Raw genomic sequence first — 13,152 nt, 5'->3', positions numbered from 1 at the left:
CGGCTCAAACTCGCCCATGAATCTAGTATACAGGGTGTTTGGTACATCGTTTGCCAAATTAAAACGCCAGATAGGTTGAGTCATTTGCTGTCATCCCAGACCTAGAAATTTTAAATTATGCGCACGTTTTTTTTTCAGCTCTATGCCAGTTTTTCGTAAATTTCAAATTTTTACTTGCGCAGTAGTAAATAAAACCATGGCCAATTATTTTTTTCTAGGCATGAGTAGATAGCAAATGACTCAACCTATCTGCCGTTTTAATTTGGCAAACATTGTACCTACCAAACATCCTGTATAACTGGATCTGGCATGAAAGGTGGGGGGAAGTGACCGAACAGGATAGTCTTATGTATCTTTCAGTAGGAGTAGCAGCGAAAGAGCTATATTGTTTGTCCTTGTCACAGTCTCATATTTTATTTGTTCCCCACCGTAAATTTAGTATGGATTATGGTGGGCAACAAATAAATTCGACCAATCATAGTGTCGCATTGCGTATGTTTTGTCCCTCACGGAGGCACGCGTATAACACTTCTATAGTATCCTACCTTCTATGCGCTCGCCTGGCTCGCGTGGAGGAGCGGTTTTTGGGCACGAGTCAAAGGGGATCGCGTTGGCTCGGGCGGGAGGCGAGCTTGCGTTTACACGAGCCGAGCCGCGAGCCGAGCCGCGAGACGAGCCACGAGCCCACCTCTTACATTCGCGTCTCGTGGCTCGGCTCGTGGCTCGCACGCGAATGTACAGTTATTAACGTTTTCTTTATCTGTATCAATAATGTTACCAGTTTAAAAAAATACCAGCCTAACTGAGTGACAGAGATAGACTTTCGCAATCTTGCTTGCAAGCAAGCGAGTAAACGCTACTCCTGGCAAAGTCGTTCTCATTCGCTGTCTTCGTTGTCGTTGTAGCTATTGTAGCTATAGTTGTATTTATGTATGGTATAGTATAGAATAGGTAGTGTAGTCTTCTAGTCTAGTTTGATTGTAGCGTTCATTTCTCGCTTATCGTGCGCTATAGCCGTAACAAATAATTAAACGAAATATTTATTTCGATATAAATTATGACACACAAACAGACGTGTTTACTCCTTCTAGTGCTCAGATATGATTCACCAAAAATAATCAAAATGTAAAGCCCATGTTACTAATATAAGTGTGTCTGGAAGGGTGAATGGGATTTCGAATCTCATACAGTGTAAATCTTTGCGGTTTATGAGTTAATCTCGAGTCGTTTGGTTAGTAGTATAAACAAGAACTATGCAACAATGTGGGTTTTGCTCAATGTTGTCTGGACTGTTACGGAGAGCTATGTGCATCGGCAGCAGACGAGGTAGCAGCGAGTCCTACTACAGGGAGCTCGGCGATCAAGACACATTGGTAATCATTTTCATATCAAAGCAGTCACTGCTTCAATGCACATTTTTTATCGCAGCTCGTCAACTGAACGTGTGTTTACGCACAAGTGAGTTCATACTTCGTAAACCCATTCAAACAAAAATGCAGCTTGTTTTTATATCAGTATCACTCAAGTAATGTTATAAATTACGACCAGTAATCGGTTATTCCACCGATGTAGAAGCTATGATTAGTGTTCAGTATTTGAATTTGGCTTAGCACTACTTATAATCTATTTGTATCTCATCTCATATGATATTTGCTACAATGTATGAGCTGTCAAAATGGTACACAGTCAACATTTAAGTCACAAAAATACAAGAGAATTCCCAACTTAACTGGTCATGTTGTCAGTGAATAATTATGTGATGAGCTGCTATTTTATATCACTAGCTTTTTGACTGTCATAACATAACCATAATACTTGTATAGGGGCTAAATAATACCCTTTAAAACAAACCAGATTTTTAAATCCTTATGTCAAAAAAATCTGAATAAGAAAAAAATTCAAACAATATTTTAGGGTGATAATTTTTGCCTTACAACATCCATAGATTGTGCCATATAAAGGTTTAACCTACTCTAACCCACTGGCACTTCTGGCAATATAGAACCTTCCCCTTTTAGGAAGTTGTTTAAAAACGAAGCCTATAAAAATGAAAATGTCAGAATGCTTACATATGAGAGGAATTTTCATCTGAGCTGTGATACTGATACTGAAGGTAATATGATGACACCAAGTAACATTAGGAGTTTTAATTTTCTCTATTTTTCTTGTCATCGGAGGCGGTTTGAAGTTGGTGTCATCAAACGGGAAGATAATTTGCTTAGTTCATGCTAGGACAATATCTAGTTAAGGTACCCTCTTAATTTTGATATGCTCCTTCAAAATTTTCCTTATACCTAGTTATCTTGTATGTCCATGTCTTATTACTTTTGGGGTTCTGTATCTCGAAGGAAAAAATTGGACCCTTATAGAACTGTGCGTCTGTCTGTCTGTCCGTCTGTCACAGCCTATTTGCTCTGAAACTACCGGACCAATTAAGTTGAAATCTGCCACTCATAGGTAAGTCTGTGACACAAAGACAGGCATGTAACATTTATAAACCCAGAATTTAAACATAAGGGGCCACTTTTGGGAGGTTTTGTTTATCAAATGAAAAAGTGCATATTGAGAACCTCAAATATACATATAATTTTAATACAAATAGGTAGTTTAGAAGTTATTTAACCTGTGGATCGCCCTACTGTCACATGTGTGATAGTAGTTAGTATAGGAGTTGCATACTACTGTGATACTGGGGCGCTCCACGGGTTAATTTGATTGTTTATGGAATTGTGAAGCGGATTGTGAATGAAAGTTTAAAATTGTGTGATATACAGGACCGTAAAAGCAGTTTGACCCTCATATGCTAAGTGAAAATCAATGGTTTGGGAAAAAGAATACTTATATTTTTATAGTTTATATATAAATATCTATATGTATAGGGATAGGGTAGGGCATATAATATAATTATTTATATTATATTGTGCAAGATAGTAACACACCGAATGAAAATCTCACGAAAAATACAGTTATCCCCTAACCAGAATGCAAACCTAGCAACACAATGGGACTTCAGACTAGGTTGGACCAAGCATTCAAATGAACAAAATCAATGAAAGTACCCAAAAATAAGATTGTTAATATTAGTCTATTGCTCTGATGGCCGTTGTTAAGATATTTTTCTAATACTGTAAACCACTCTTACATCCCCTTATAGCCGTTTGTCCCATGTTAGGGTCCCATAGCCAAAATGAGTAACACCAAACAACCCTTATATTTTGGCAATGTCCTGTCCGTAGGTATGCTACTTATTATAACACATCCATTTTGCTCAGAAACTATACAGGTTTCTTTGTGGGCGGCTACTTAGTAGTTAATAAATTATAATATGTAAAGAAAAAAGAGTGGGTGTTTTAAAATAAAAATAATTTACTTAAGTAAAGATTTAAAATAAGTTTCCTGATATATTTTTTTGTAGCAATGTATAATTTATTTTAAGTATTGTAGACTGAGCTATAACTTTTATCTTCTTTCATATCCATGTACACGTTATTACACCTGCCTGCAACTTGGCATTCCAGCAGCTTTAAAGTCCTAGGCTGTACACATCGCCCCCAGTGTTAACTGTACATTGGTGGACCGTGGACCTTATGCCGTTTGTAATAAGGTCCACCGATGTACAGTTAGGTGTCTGTACCTAACAACATACTAAAAGTAGATATCGTTTTCCGGCTCTGCACTAGGTATCTCTTCAAGCATTTCCCATAAGGCAGCAGACTGGTATAAAAAACCTCATGAGTACATCGTTTAAAGAGTTATTTTGAAGGCCTCGTAGGTTCATGTTCTCTCACTCTCACTGAGCGTAAGCGTGAGCGACATGTCTGTGCGTCCTAGGGCTTGCGAAAAAAATCTTTTTGAATTTAATTTTTTTGTTTAGGTATTTTAATTAAAAAAAAATAATCGATGAGTTCGACCAAACATAATATTGCTTATTTTTAGAAGTAATTTTCATAATATTCGTTTGTGTGCATAATTTGTTACAAATTTTTAAGTTACCTTTTACACCTAAGTATATGTTCGTGATTTTTTTTCTATTGAGCGAAAGTCAAAAAATCAAGATTCAGGAAGTTACTAGACAAGTGCCTCAAGATTGCTAATTAAATATTTGGCAGCCGTAATTAGACAACCTAAAATAGCGCACGATTTTTCAAAAACTCCGCTCTCTGAACCTACGGCACCTACACGAAGTAGGTATAGAATTAAGTTGCCTAAAGGCCCCTTTTTAGGGTTCCGTACCCAAATGGTAAAAACGGGACCCTATTACTAAGACTCCGCTGTCCTGTCTGTCCGTCCGTCTGTCTGTCACCAGGCTGTATCACATGAACCGTGATAGCAAGACAGTTGAAATGTACAGATGATGTACATTTCTGTTGCAGTTATAACAAAACTACTAAAAACAATTTTTTTTGCATAATAGTACGGAACCCTTCGTGCGCGAGTCCGACTCGCACATGACCGGTTTTTTATTTTTTTATGATGATTCGATTGCTAATTGATTACTGATAAAATTAAAAACCAAGTCCCTTTTCGCTCAACATGTCAAATGTGTCGATGGGTCATGGGCCTAAAGTTGACACGTCTGTAGTAGTCCAAAGCGAGGTTAGGTTCTATAATGTTAGATAATTTGATTTTTTTTGCAGCTGACCATTCCTGTATTTACCTATAACAATTATAATTCCCAGTAACGCTGCATATAGCTATCAATCAGTTAGCAACCAACTGTGTTGCAGAAAGTGAAAGTTATTTTCACTTGAAGTCACTATATGTGTACTAAGTAATATCATGTTATGATGTTAGATCTTTGTATATTATTTATTTACAACCATAGTGCATTTAATATTAATTTCAATTACCCTCAAGACTAACAAAAAACTTTTGTTTTAGAGGAGTTTCATTCTGGTCGTCTTCAGCAGTTAGAGTAGTTACACCTATATATTTCACCAAATAGCACTATCTAAATGCAAATGCTTGGTTTATAGATAAGTCCAGATCCAGGTCCGGGTCCGGGTCCAGGTCCAGGACCAAGTACAGATCCAGGTTCATGTCCATTTCCAGATCCGGGTCTAGGTCCGGGCTTAGGTGCAGGTCCGGGGTCCCAGTCCGCGTCCGGGTCAAGGTTCGAGTCCGGATCCGATTCCGGGTCCGGATCTGGGTTCAAGTTTCGGTCCAAGTCGAAATCGAAATCTAAATCTTGCTTGTAAAGCAAGTCAGGTAGGTAGCTTAAAAAACATAACGAAAAGGACAATCGCTAAACGTGAACTATTACGTCGTTGAAGAGTTCCGTTCAAATCATCATCAGCAGTTCCACTTCAGCAAATGACACTTTTTTGAATGTTAATGTTTGATTTGTTGATTAAAACAAAAATATGCCTTTAATATTTGAGGAGTTCCCTCGATTCCTCATGGATTCCATCATCAGAACTGCGTTTTGATAAAAACGGGATCAATCTGTATTCATGTACCTATACTTATACTTACAATCAAAGAATTTTCAAAATTGGTTCAGAAATGACCCGGAGTAACAAACATATAAAAAATCATAATACAAAACTGAATTGAGATTTGAGAACCTCCTCCATTAAATCTTGAAGTCGGTTAGTGAAAAATAGTCTAACAGATTTCACATCTATCTAAGGTTAATGTGGCTAATTCCGTCATAGGGTCTATTCCGTCTACGAGCGTATATTTCTTTGATTTTCAATCGTAGGAAAAAAAACATTTGCTTTTGATTACTGAAACTAAAATAAATCGCTGCTTTGTCGACGAGATTATCAATATTGCTCGTTGTTCGAGAAAAACGCTAGTATACGGAATAGTCCCTATGAAGAAATTAGCCACATTGACCTTATCTATATTTATAAATATAAATGCGTGTGTCCTGAGTTAGGTATGAAGTGAGGGTATGAATTTTACGATACCCGAGCCCCAATACATCAGTACTTCACGCGTCCACTGACATCTATTACGGTAAAGATCGCATTTCTACAAATTACGTACCCACAATAACGTGAGGTGACTGGTGTAATTTATGACATCAAAATGCCGGTCAAGCTAAAAGGTCACATCTTTAAATATAATAACTTAATAAGGCTAGTAATTGTATACATACTAGCGACCCGCCCCGGCTTCGCACGGTTTAACAAATTATACACCTAAACCTTCCTAATCACTTTATTGATAGGTGAAAACCGCATGAAAATTCGTTCAGTAGTTTTTGAGTTTATCGCGAACATATACAAACAATCAGACAGACGGGGTGGGGGACTTTGTTTTATAAGGTGTAGTGATTATACCAGAGAGCAGTGCCTGAGCAACCCAAGTATCGCTCAAGCTCGGGTGTCACGGATATGAACATTCTGCGCTGACTGTGCACCGCCTTAATCTCTATTAGTCTGTTCGAGATCCTGAAAACGGTGAATAATAGAGACACTACTCCTAAAAATACGTGTGATACCTCATTAGATTCGTCATGATGCCTAGAAAAATGTATTTGAAGCGTGTATTAGCACACAAAAAATATCAAAACTTACAAACAAAAAAAGGGGGAAAAAAGTAGATATTTTTTAAATTCCCCAATATCTCAAAAAGTATTAATATTTAAGAAACTAAAATTAATATTATAAAAGAGGAGGATATTTCCAATAAAACATTCCATACTTGCAGAACTGTATCTCCATTTAGTCCGTGGTCTTCACTTAATTATACGGCAAATGATGATGATGGAATTTCCTTTTGCAGAGTTGCTCCATTTGTCTCTCAGATTGGTTTAAGAAGGGGAGCCAATCGAATTTTTGATGCAAAATTTTGACTTAAGGAGGGGTGCCCCCCACAAATTTGTAAAAAAAAAAAGTTTTGCATTGTGGTCAAGTTTGGTATCATTTTCGTGTAATTTAAGGATGCTGAATTCATTTCTGAAATTTAATTTATACGTTTTCATATAAAAAAACTTAAAAAAAATGAAAAATTTAAATTCGACGTTATGTTTTTTTTTTTTCAAATAAAAGCCAATATTTTTTTTATTTTAATATGTGTTAGTGGTTTTTAGAATTGCCTCGATGAGTATTAGTTGTCTGTCGTAAGAAAAGTACAGTCAGCGATAAAAGCTTGTACCTAAAATGAAATTTTTGCCAAAAACTTATTCAACGTTGAACACAGCCCTCCGCGCCTCATTTTAGGGAGCGCGTGGCGTGAAAAAGCGATTACGTAACATTAAATATAATTTTAAAGGTAATACCTTATTTTCATTGAAAAATTTATAAAAACTATGGTGTATTTAAAACATGTCAACAAATGTACTACTTGTAGAAATGTATCTTTAAGTTATTTTTTCAACAAGTTAGGCAATTGTTAATTAACAAAATTTTCTCAAAATTCCTTCTTTATTGAAAACGAAAAAAAAATTATAAATAACTATTGTAATATTTTGTCACTTTCTAGAGCCCTTCTCATATACGAGTACATGCTTAATGAATATTTAAAGCTCGGTGGCTCCACTTCTTAAATCCATCCTTGGGTCCTAAGGACCAATCCTGCCAAAGGAAATCTCTTGTTCATGCAACGCCGTGGTTGACCTTTTTATGCTCTGAGCACAGTCAACTATGTCCCCTATCCATCAGGAAGTCCTACACCACAAACTTACTAAGACATGAGGGACAGGTCGAGTCGAGTCGAGTCATAACTCTTATGTCGGCGAATTAAGGACTAGTTTTTGAGTAAGTTTAATGTACTCATATTTTACTGTACTTAATATGAAATATCCATGCAACCAAGGAAACAGCTTGTCAGTGTATAGTTACTTAATTCCCATTACCATTAGATTGATGTTATCATTAATTCATTTCAGATACAATGATAAATTGTGGATAAATACGTAGGAATTGATTTTGTGATTGTCTCTTTTGTAGCAATCTAATATTCCATTAAAATTATTTAAATTAGAATTGTATGTAAGTACCCAATTGTATCTTTGTAATGGTTTATTCATTATTAAAATCTCAATAAAAACGTACTACGTAGGTAACAACAAATAAATAAAAAATGCGGTTATGCGTGAATCGGTCATAGGTAAGGAAATAAGTAAATAAAATATCTTTAAAAAATGTGTGACCCTACAGAACCCTACAGAAATGTAATATCTGGGGACTAGGTACCTATATATAACATACTCATCTACATATATTTTCGTTTGTTTCATTTGTGTCGTGAAGGACATGTGTAATCATTGTACCATATGTCTGCAGTGAACATAACACGCACCAGGAAAACCGCACATTGAATAGCACCAATAGCTCTCCTTGTTTGTAAAATACGTAAATAATAATATAAGTAATAAGGCACAACAAGAGTACAGTCGACGTCAGTGTGCATGTATAACTTTGCTTTAGCGCTTTACTACTTTGTAATAAGCGGTATACATATCATTTGAGTTTACCATAGATATTCGTACGTGCGGCATGCGAGGGCTGTGATAAAATAAATGGCAAACGAACTGTCATTTATTTTGTTGCAGATATTTTTCATCACATTTCGTAATTTCAAGAGGCCCGTCGTATCTGGTGTTCCTTAAACCATGTAAGAACCGGAATAGGTCACTGCGCTTATCTGCGTAAAAAATGGGGCTGGACTGACGCTGAGAAATGCGACTGCGGAAAGCGTAAACAAACTGTGCACCACATGCTTTTCGAATGCCCCATAACCAAAGATGACGGGTCATAGATGGATTTCAAAGACCTCCCGAGCGACGCTATCGAATACTTACGGAATGCTAAATTTAAGTTATGATCATGGTCTAATAAAACATGGTCTTCCATTCCCAGAGTGACACGGGCCTACGTCACAATAACATTGCCACTTTATTTCAACATAACATGTTACATGGGTACATTATACCTATGGTTAATAAGTTAAAATATTTCTTTATAATTTTATAATTTTCATTTATATGTATTTTAGCTTAAATTTTACAATAACACGTCATTTTTAATTACTCGTTAGCAATATCTTCCGATTCACGAAAGAAATTTCAGACTTTCGGGTAATTCTGTTTATACTACTGGCAACACAGGATAGCGCTGTGCACATTTGACAATTCGGATCTAGATAACTTCATGCCCTGACCGTCATCCTTGTCGAACGCGTGTTAATTGTTATTTCCTTCTCGCTCAGTGTCAGCAGTCGCAGTGTTTTCCAAACTTTTCACGTCGTAAGCTTGGTAATTAATGTGTAACTGTGAATTAGTTTTTTAAACGTTTGTCTTGTATAGATAAATAAAGTTTAATTTAATACATTAGATTTGTTTTATTTTACTATGTTTCTACATGAATAACTTAAAATTAATGCCGTTAAAATAATTTTCACCGTTGGTTAAAATTCTCCCACATTTCAAAGTTTGAGAACCTGTAAACAGCATGATGACGTAGGCGCGTGTCAGTTAGGTCATACGCGAATCTCGGAATGGAGTACCAGGCGGAGTATATTATTATACCATGGTTATGATTTGAATGTTAATACTAGAAATACAGTGTAAAATGCCATACGGTAAATAATTAATTACAATCACATGAAAATTAGTGGGTAGGTAAATAGGTATGTTGTCCAAAAAAAACCATCATTACGTTTTTCCACTCATAAGTCATAGTTTCTACCCGACCTAGCCTACATATTATAGCCATGTAATTATTGTAATTGTTATGAGATCCTTAAACAGACGAGACAACCCACAACCGTGAGCTGTGGCGCAGGATTACTAGGAGGGCTGACCCCAAATAAACTGGGACAAAAGCCAGGAGAATGAAGAAGAAGGAGTTATGAGATCCTTAATCCACAGGTATGGATGAAAGGATGGGATCCTGGAGATCTCGAGGTAACTTTTCAAATGTAATAGGCACGGCACACCTAAAGTGATCTGGGTCTTTTTATGGGAACTTGTGATTATGCTCCATGAAACCACATTCAGTGAATTAATTGGAACTGCTGTTATAGATCAAAAAATCATGGTATACCGTTTTAAGAGCTCGCTTATGTTTTTGTTAAACATTATGTCACTTCTAAATGGATAATGTTATGTTACTCATATCACATATTACTCGTGTTGCGTTATAGTTTATTTTGATTCGCATTTGTCGTAATATTTAATAGATTCCACGCTTGTTAAGATGTCTGGAGTTATATTGAGCGAACGGGGGAAAAATTGGCACCGGATTAATTTTGACCGTCACACCTACCTCGAACTGATAGATTGTTATCGCTATAGGGCTAAATTAGTTGGCACTAATTGGTAATACAATAACAGCGTGTAGCTCCCCAACACAAACGCATGTTTACTGTATGTCGTGCGCTCAAGGTTCTTAGATCGCATAATACGACACAACACATTGACACTGTTATTAATCTTCATTAATGAGTAATGAGAGTAACTAACTAGCTTAATAGATTGCTTTTTATTATAATTTAATAGATGATATGTTCTGCCTTTTACCTGTTTACATTTAATTAAGCTGCCATTCATTAAAAACTTATAGGTAGTGCTACCCGTTTTCTATTAACCGTTTGGCCAACTACTGTTGTTATAGTTTTTAGATTAATGCATGAATGGAATAATCCGAATACTGAATCAATGTGGTTGTGTGCCGCCCCAATTTCACCACGGTGACAGGTGCGACAATTGTAAAACATCACTGTTGCTGACGTCACAGGCATCCATGGGCTACGGTTACCGCTTATCATCGGGCGGGCCGTATTCCTGTTTGCCACCATCATTGTATTATTAAAAAAACTTTATTATATCGGAAAAAAAACAGATATTTCTCTTGCTAAGTTTATGACAATTGTCACAAGAAACACGACAATTGTCACGAAATTCCGACATATAACTCATTTCCTGTCAAGATTCACCGACAATTCTACAAATATGTCGACTATAAAAAAATATTCTTGTTTCACAACATAATTGTAATACATAGATACAATTGTAGCATTGTACAATTACAATTACATTGTACAATTGTAATACATACAATTGTAGCATTGTACAATTGTAGCAAAATACAATTGTAGCAAAATGCCTGTCATGTTTTATAAAATTGTAAATATTTTATAAAATTGTAATATGTCACCTGTCGCCTGACAATTGTCGCTCGACATATGTCACTGACAATTGTAGCCGTGGTGAAATTGGGGCCTGGTCTCAACTTCCGGAGCCAGGCCCATATATGCTCAAAGAAATATATATATTCGTTTTTTTTAGCATTATAGAAATAACTCCACAGAAGTAAGCTTGCAGTTTTTATCAGGCTCTTTTGTTGTTAATAATAATGAAATTATCTAATGTAGCATGGTAAATACTAAATAATTTACTAGTAAATTTTACCGCAAAAAATGATACGATACGACAAAGTCACACGTCCAAGTGTGCTTTCACTTTGAAGTTGTGAACCCATAGTGGAAGCAAGGACTCCTGAAAAAAAGGTTCATAATGACCCCACATTGGGGTGCACCCGGACAGGGAACGTGTTAACTGTTTTGATAAGATGAGAGCTATGCGAATTTTGTGTACTTCCCGCACTTGGTAATTTTGATAAGGGTAGTAACGAGCGATTTTTGTTTTATTTTTTATTAATGGCTGGATTCCAAGAATGTAGACAACAAGAGATCGTAAAACTCCGCGATTGAAATTACGTTATTTTTTATTTCAATGGCTTCACGGACCTTCAACAGAACCAACAAATCCACGAACTTGTTTAACATGAAGGATAATTTAATTCCGAGAAATATCCCCAAACGAATTGTATCTTATTTTCGTACTTTGGTAAGAATCTAGCACGCCTCGTACTTACCTTCAAATTTCCTGGCTTTACGCACCCTCTTAAATGCAATTCGCTGCCGTCGTTAAAATCCAATAATTCTGTTTGGTTGGGCATTAACAATCCAGAGTTCTTAGTTGTATGATTGACTGTGTATTTCATTTGTTACAGAAAATTGAAGATAAATCGTCGGAAATATCGGATGAATCCGAAGAAATAAGTAAGTATCAATATTGAATACGCATTACCCATAGTATCTATTACAATATAAAGCAAACAATATTCCTATTTTGATTTCAAACACAGCGTTCCTCAGCTTTCTTTGCCATAAAGAACTGCAGGCGACGGCAGATGACAACCACTGGCGGCTAACTTAGAATTCCAGGCTGTCAGCATGAGATCATTTGAATAAAATGGTATGGTACAAAGTATTGTTTATTAAATTATTAACAACTGACAATAATTTTTGTCTTGCGCCAGAGATGAGAGTATTTTTCAAGTTTTTAACTTTTGTTCACCCATTTAATCACACTTTGTTTCTCTTATTAGGAACAAAATTGCTCGTTTTTCTGAGTAGAAATAACATATAAAATACAAATGTGAAAAAAAGTACAACGTTAAATAAAATGGCCGAGATGTAACTATTATTTGAAAGTCGTAGTTCTATGGCATAATATTATTATAAATGGAAGAAAAATCCCAGGCAAAACCACACGGAATATTAGTAATTATTTTAACGGCCTATAACACAAGCCTTATTGAGCTTACTGTGGTTCTGTGGGGCTAAATCGATTTATGTAAAATTGTCCCAATAATATTTATTTATTTATTTATAATATGCGGGGTTAAAATCTGTCGGGCTACTCGGGCTCTCGGTGTATACGGTGTCTGATCCGAACGGTGGCGATCAGCGAGAAGCGTGGTTCATACAAGGATTTCCAAGACAATGCACATGTAGTTTGTATTACCTACCAGTACAGTCACCTGCAATAATATGTTACTCTTCGAAGGCCGCAAAAATATGTGACCCGCTCTTATGGCTCTACAAATAAGATCGAGTCAGATATGTTTGCGGCCTTCGTTGTGTAACATATTATTGCAGGTGACTATACAAATTCCAATTTCAACAAAACCTACAACTAATAAGTTGTCGCATTGCCTTTTTTTGGTTCGTTAAGAAACTAAAGCTGTGTCCTTAAACGTGGAGCGTATAGCCAAGCGTAGCCGATTGTTTCGCGTTTGTACGCGTGGCGCATACCTAATAAGGACATTGTCATGTTGGAGCCTACTACGAGATACCAAATATTTGCTGACTATAATCTTTTTTGTTATATCTATGCTTAGTGAAAAACAA

At 36.2% G+C, this 13,152-nt stretch overlaps 1 protein-coding gene across 1 annotated transcript in view; it reads left to right on the top strand.

Annotated features, from left to right (window-relative positions):
• The first annotated feature begins 943 nt into the window (after positions 1-943).
• LOC134805018 (uncharacterized) overlaps positions 944-13,152 on the top strand; it is a 41,985-nt gene continuing 29,776 nt past the window's right edge. The window contains exons 1-2 of the mRNA XM_063778302.1: positions 944-1,373; positions 11,970-12,018. Coding sequence (XP_063634372.1) covers positions 1,254-1,373; positions 11,970-12,018 — 169 coding nt within the window. The 5' untranslated portion in view covers positions 944-1,253. The remainder of the gene's footprint in view (positions 1,374-11,969; positions 12,019-13,152) is intronic.

Source organism: Cydia splendana, chromosome Z, assembly GCF_910591565.1.
Source record: "Cydia splendana chromosome Z, ilCydSple1.2, whole genome shotgun sequence".
In the NCBI taxonomy this organism is placed as follows: Eukaryota; Metazoa; Arthropoda; class Insecta; order Lepidoptera; family Tortricidae; genus Cydia; species Cydia splendana.
This window is presented reverse-complemented; position numbering and strand designations above follow the sequence as displayed.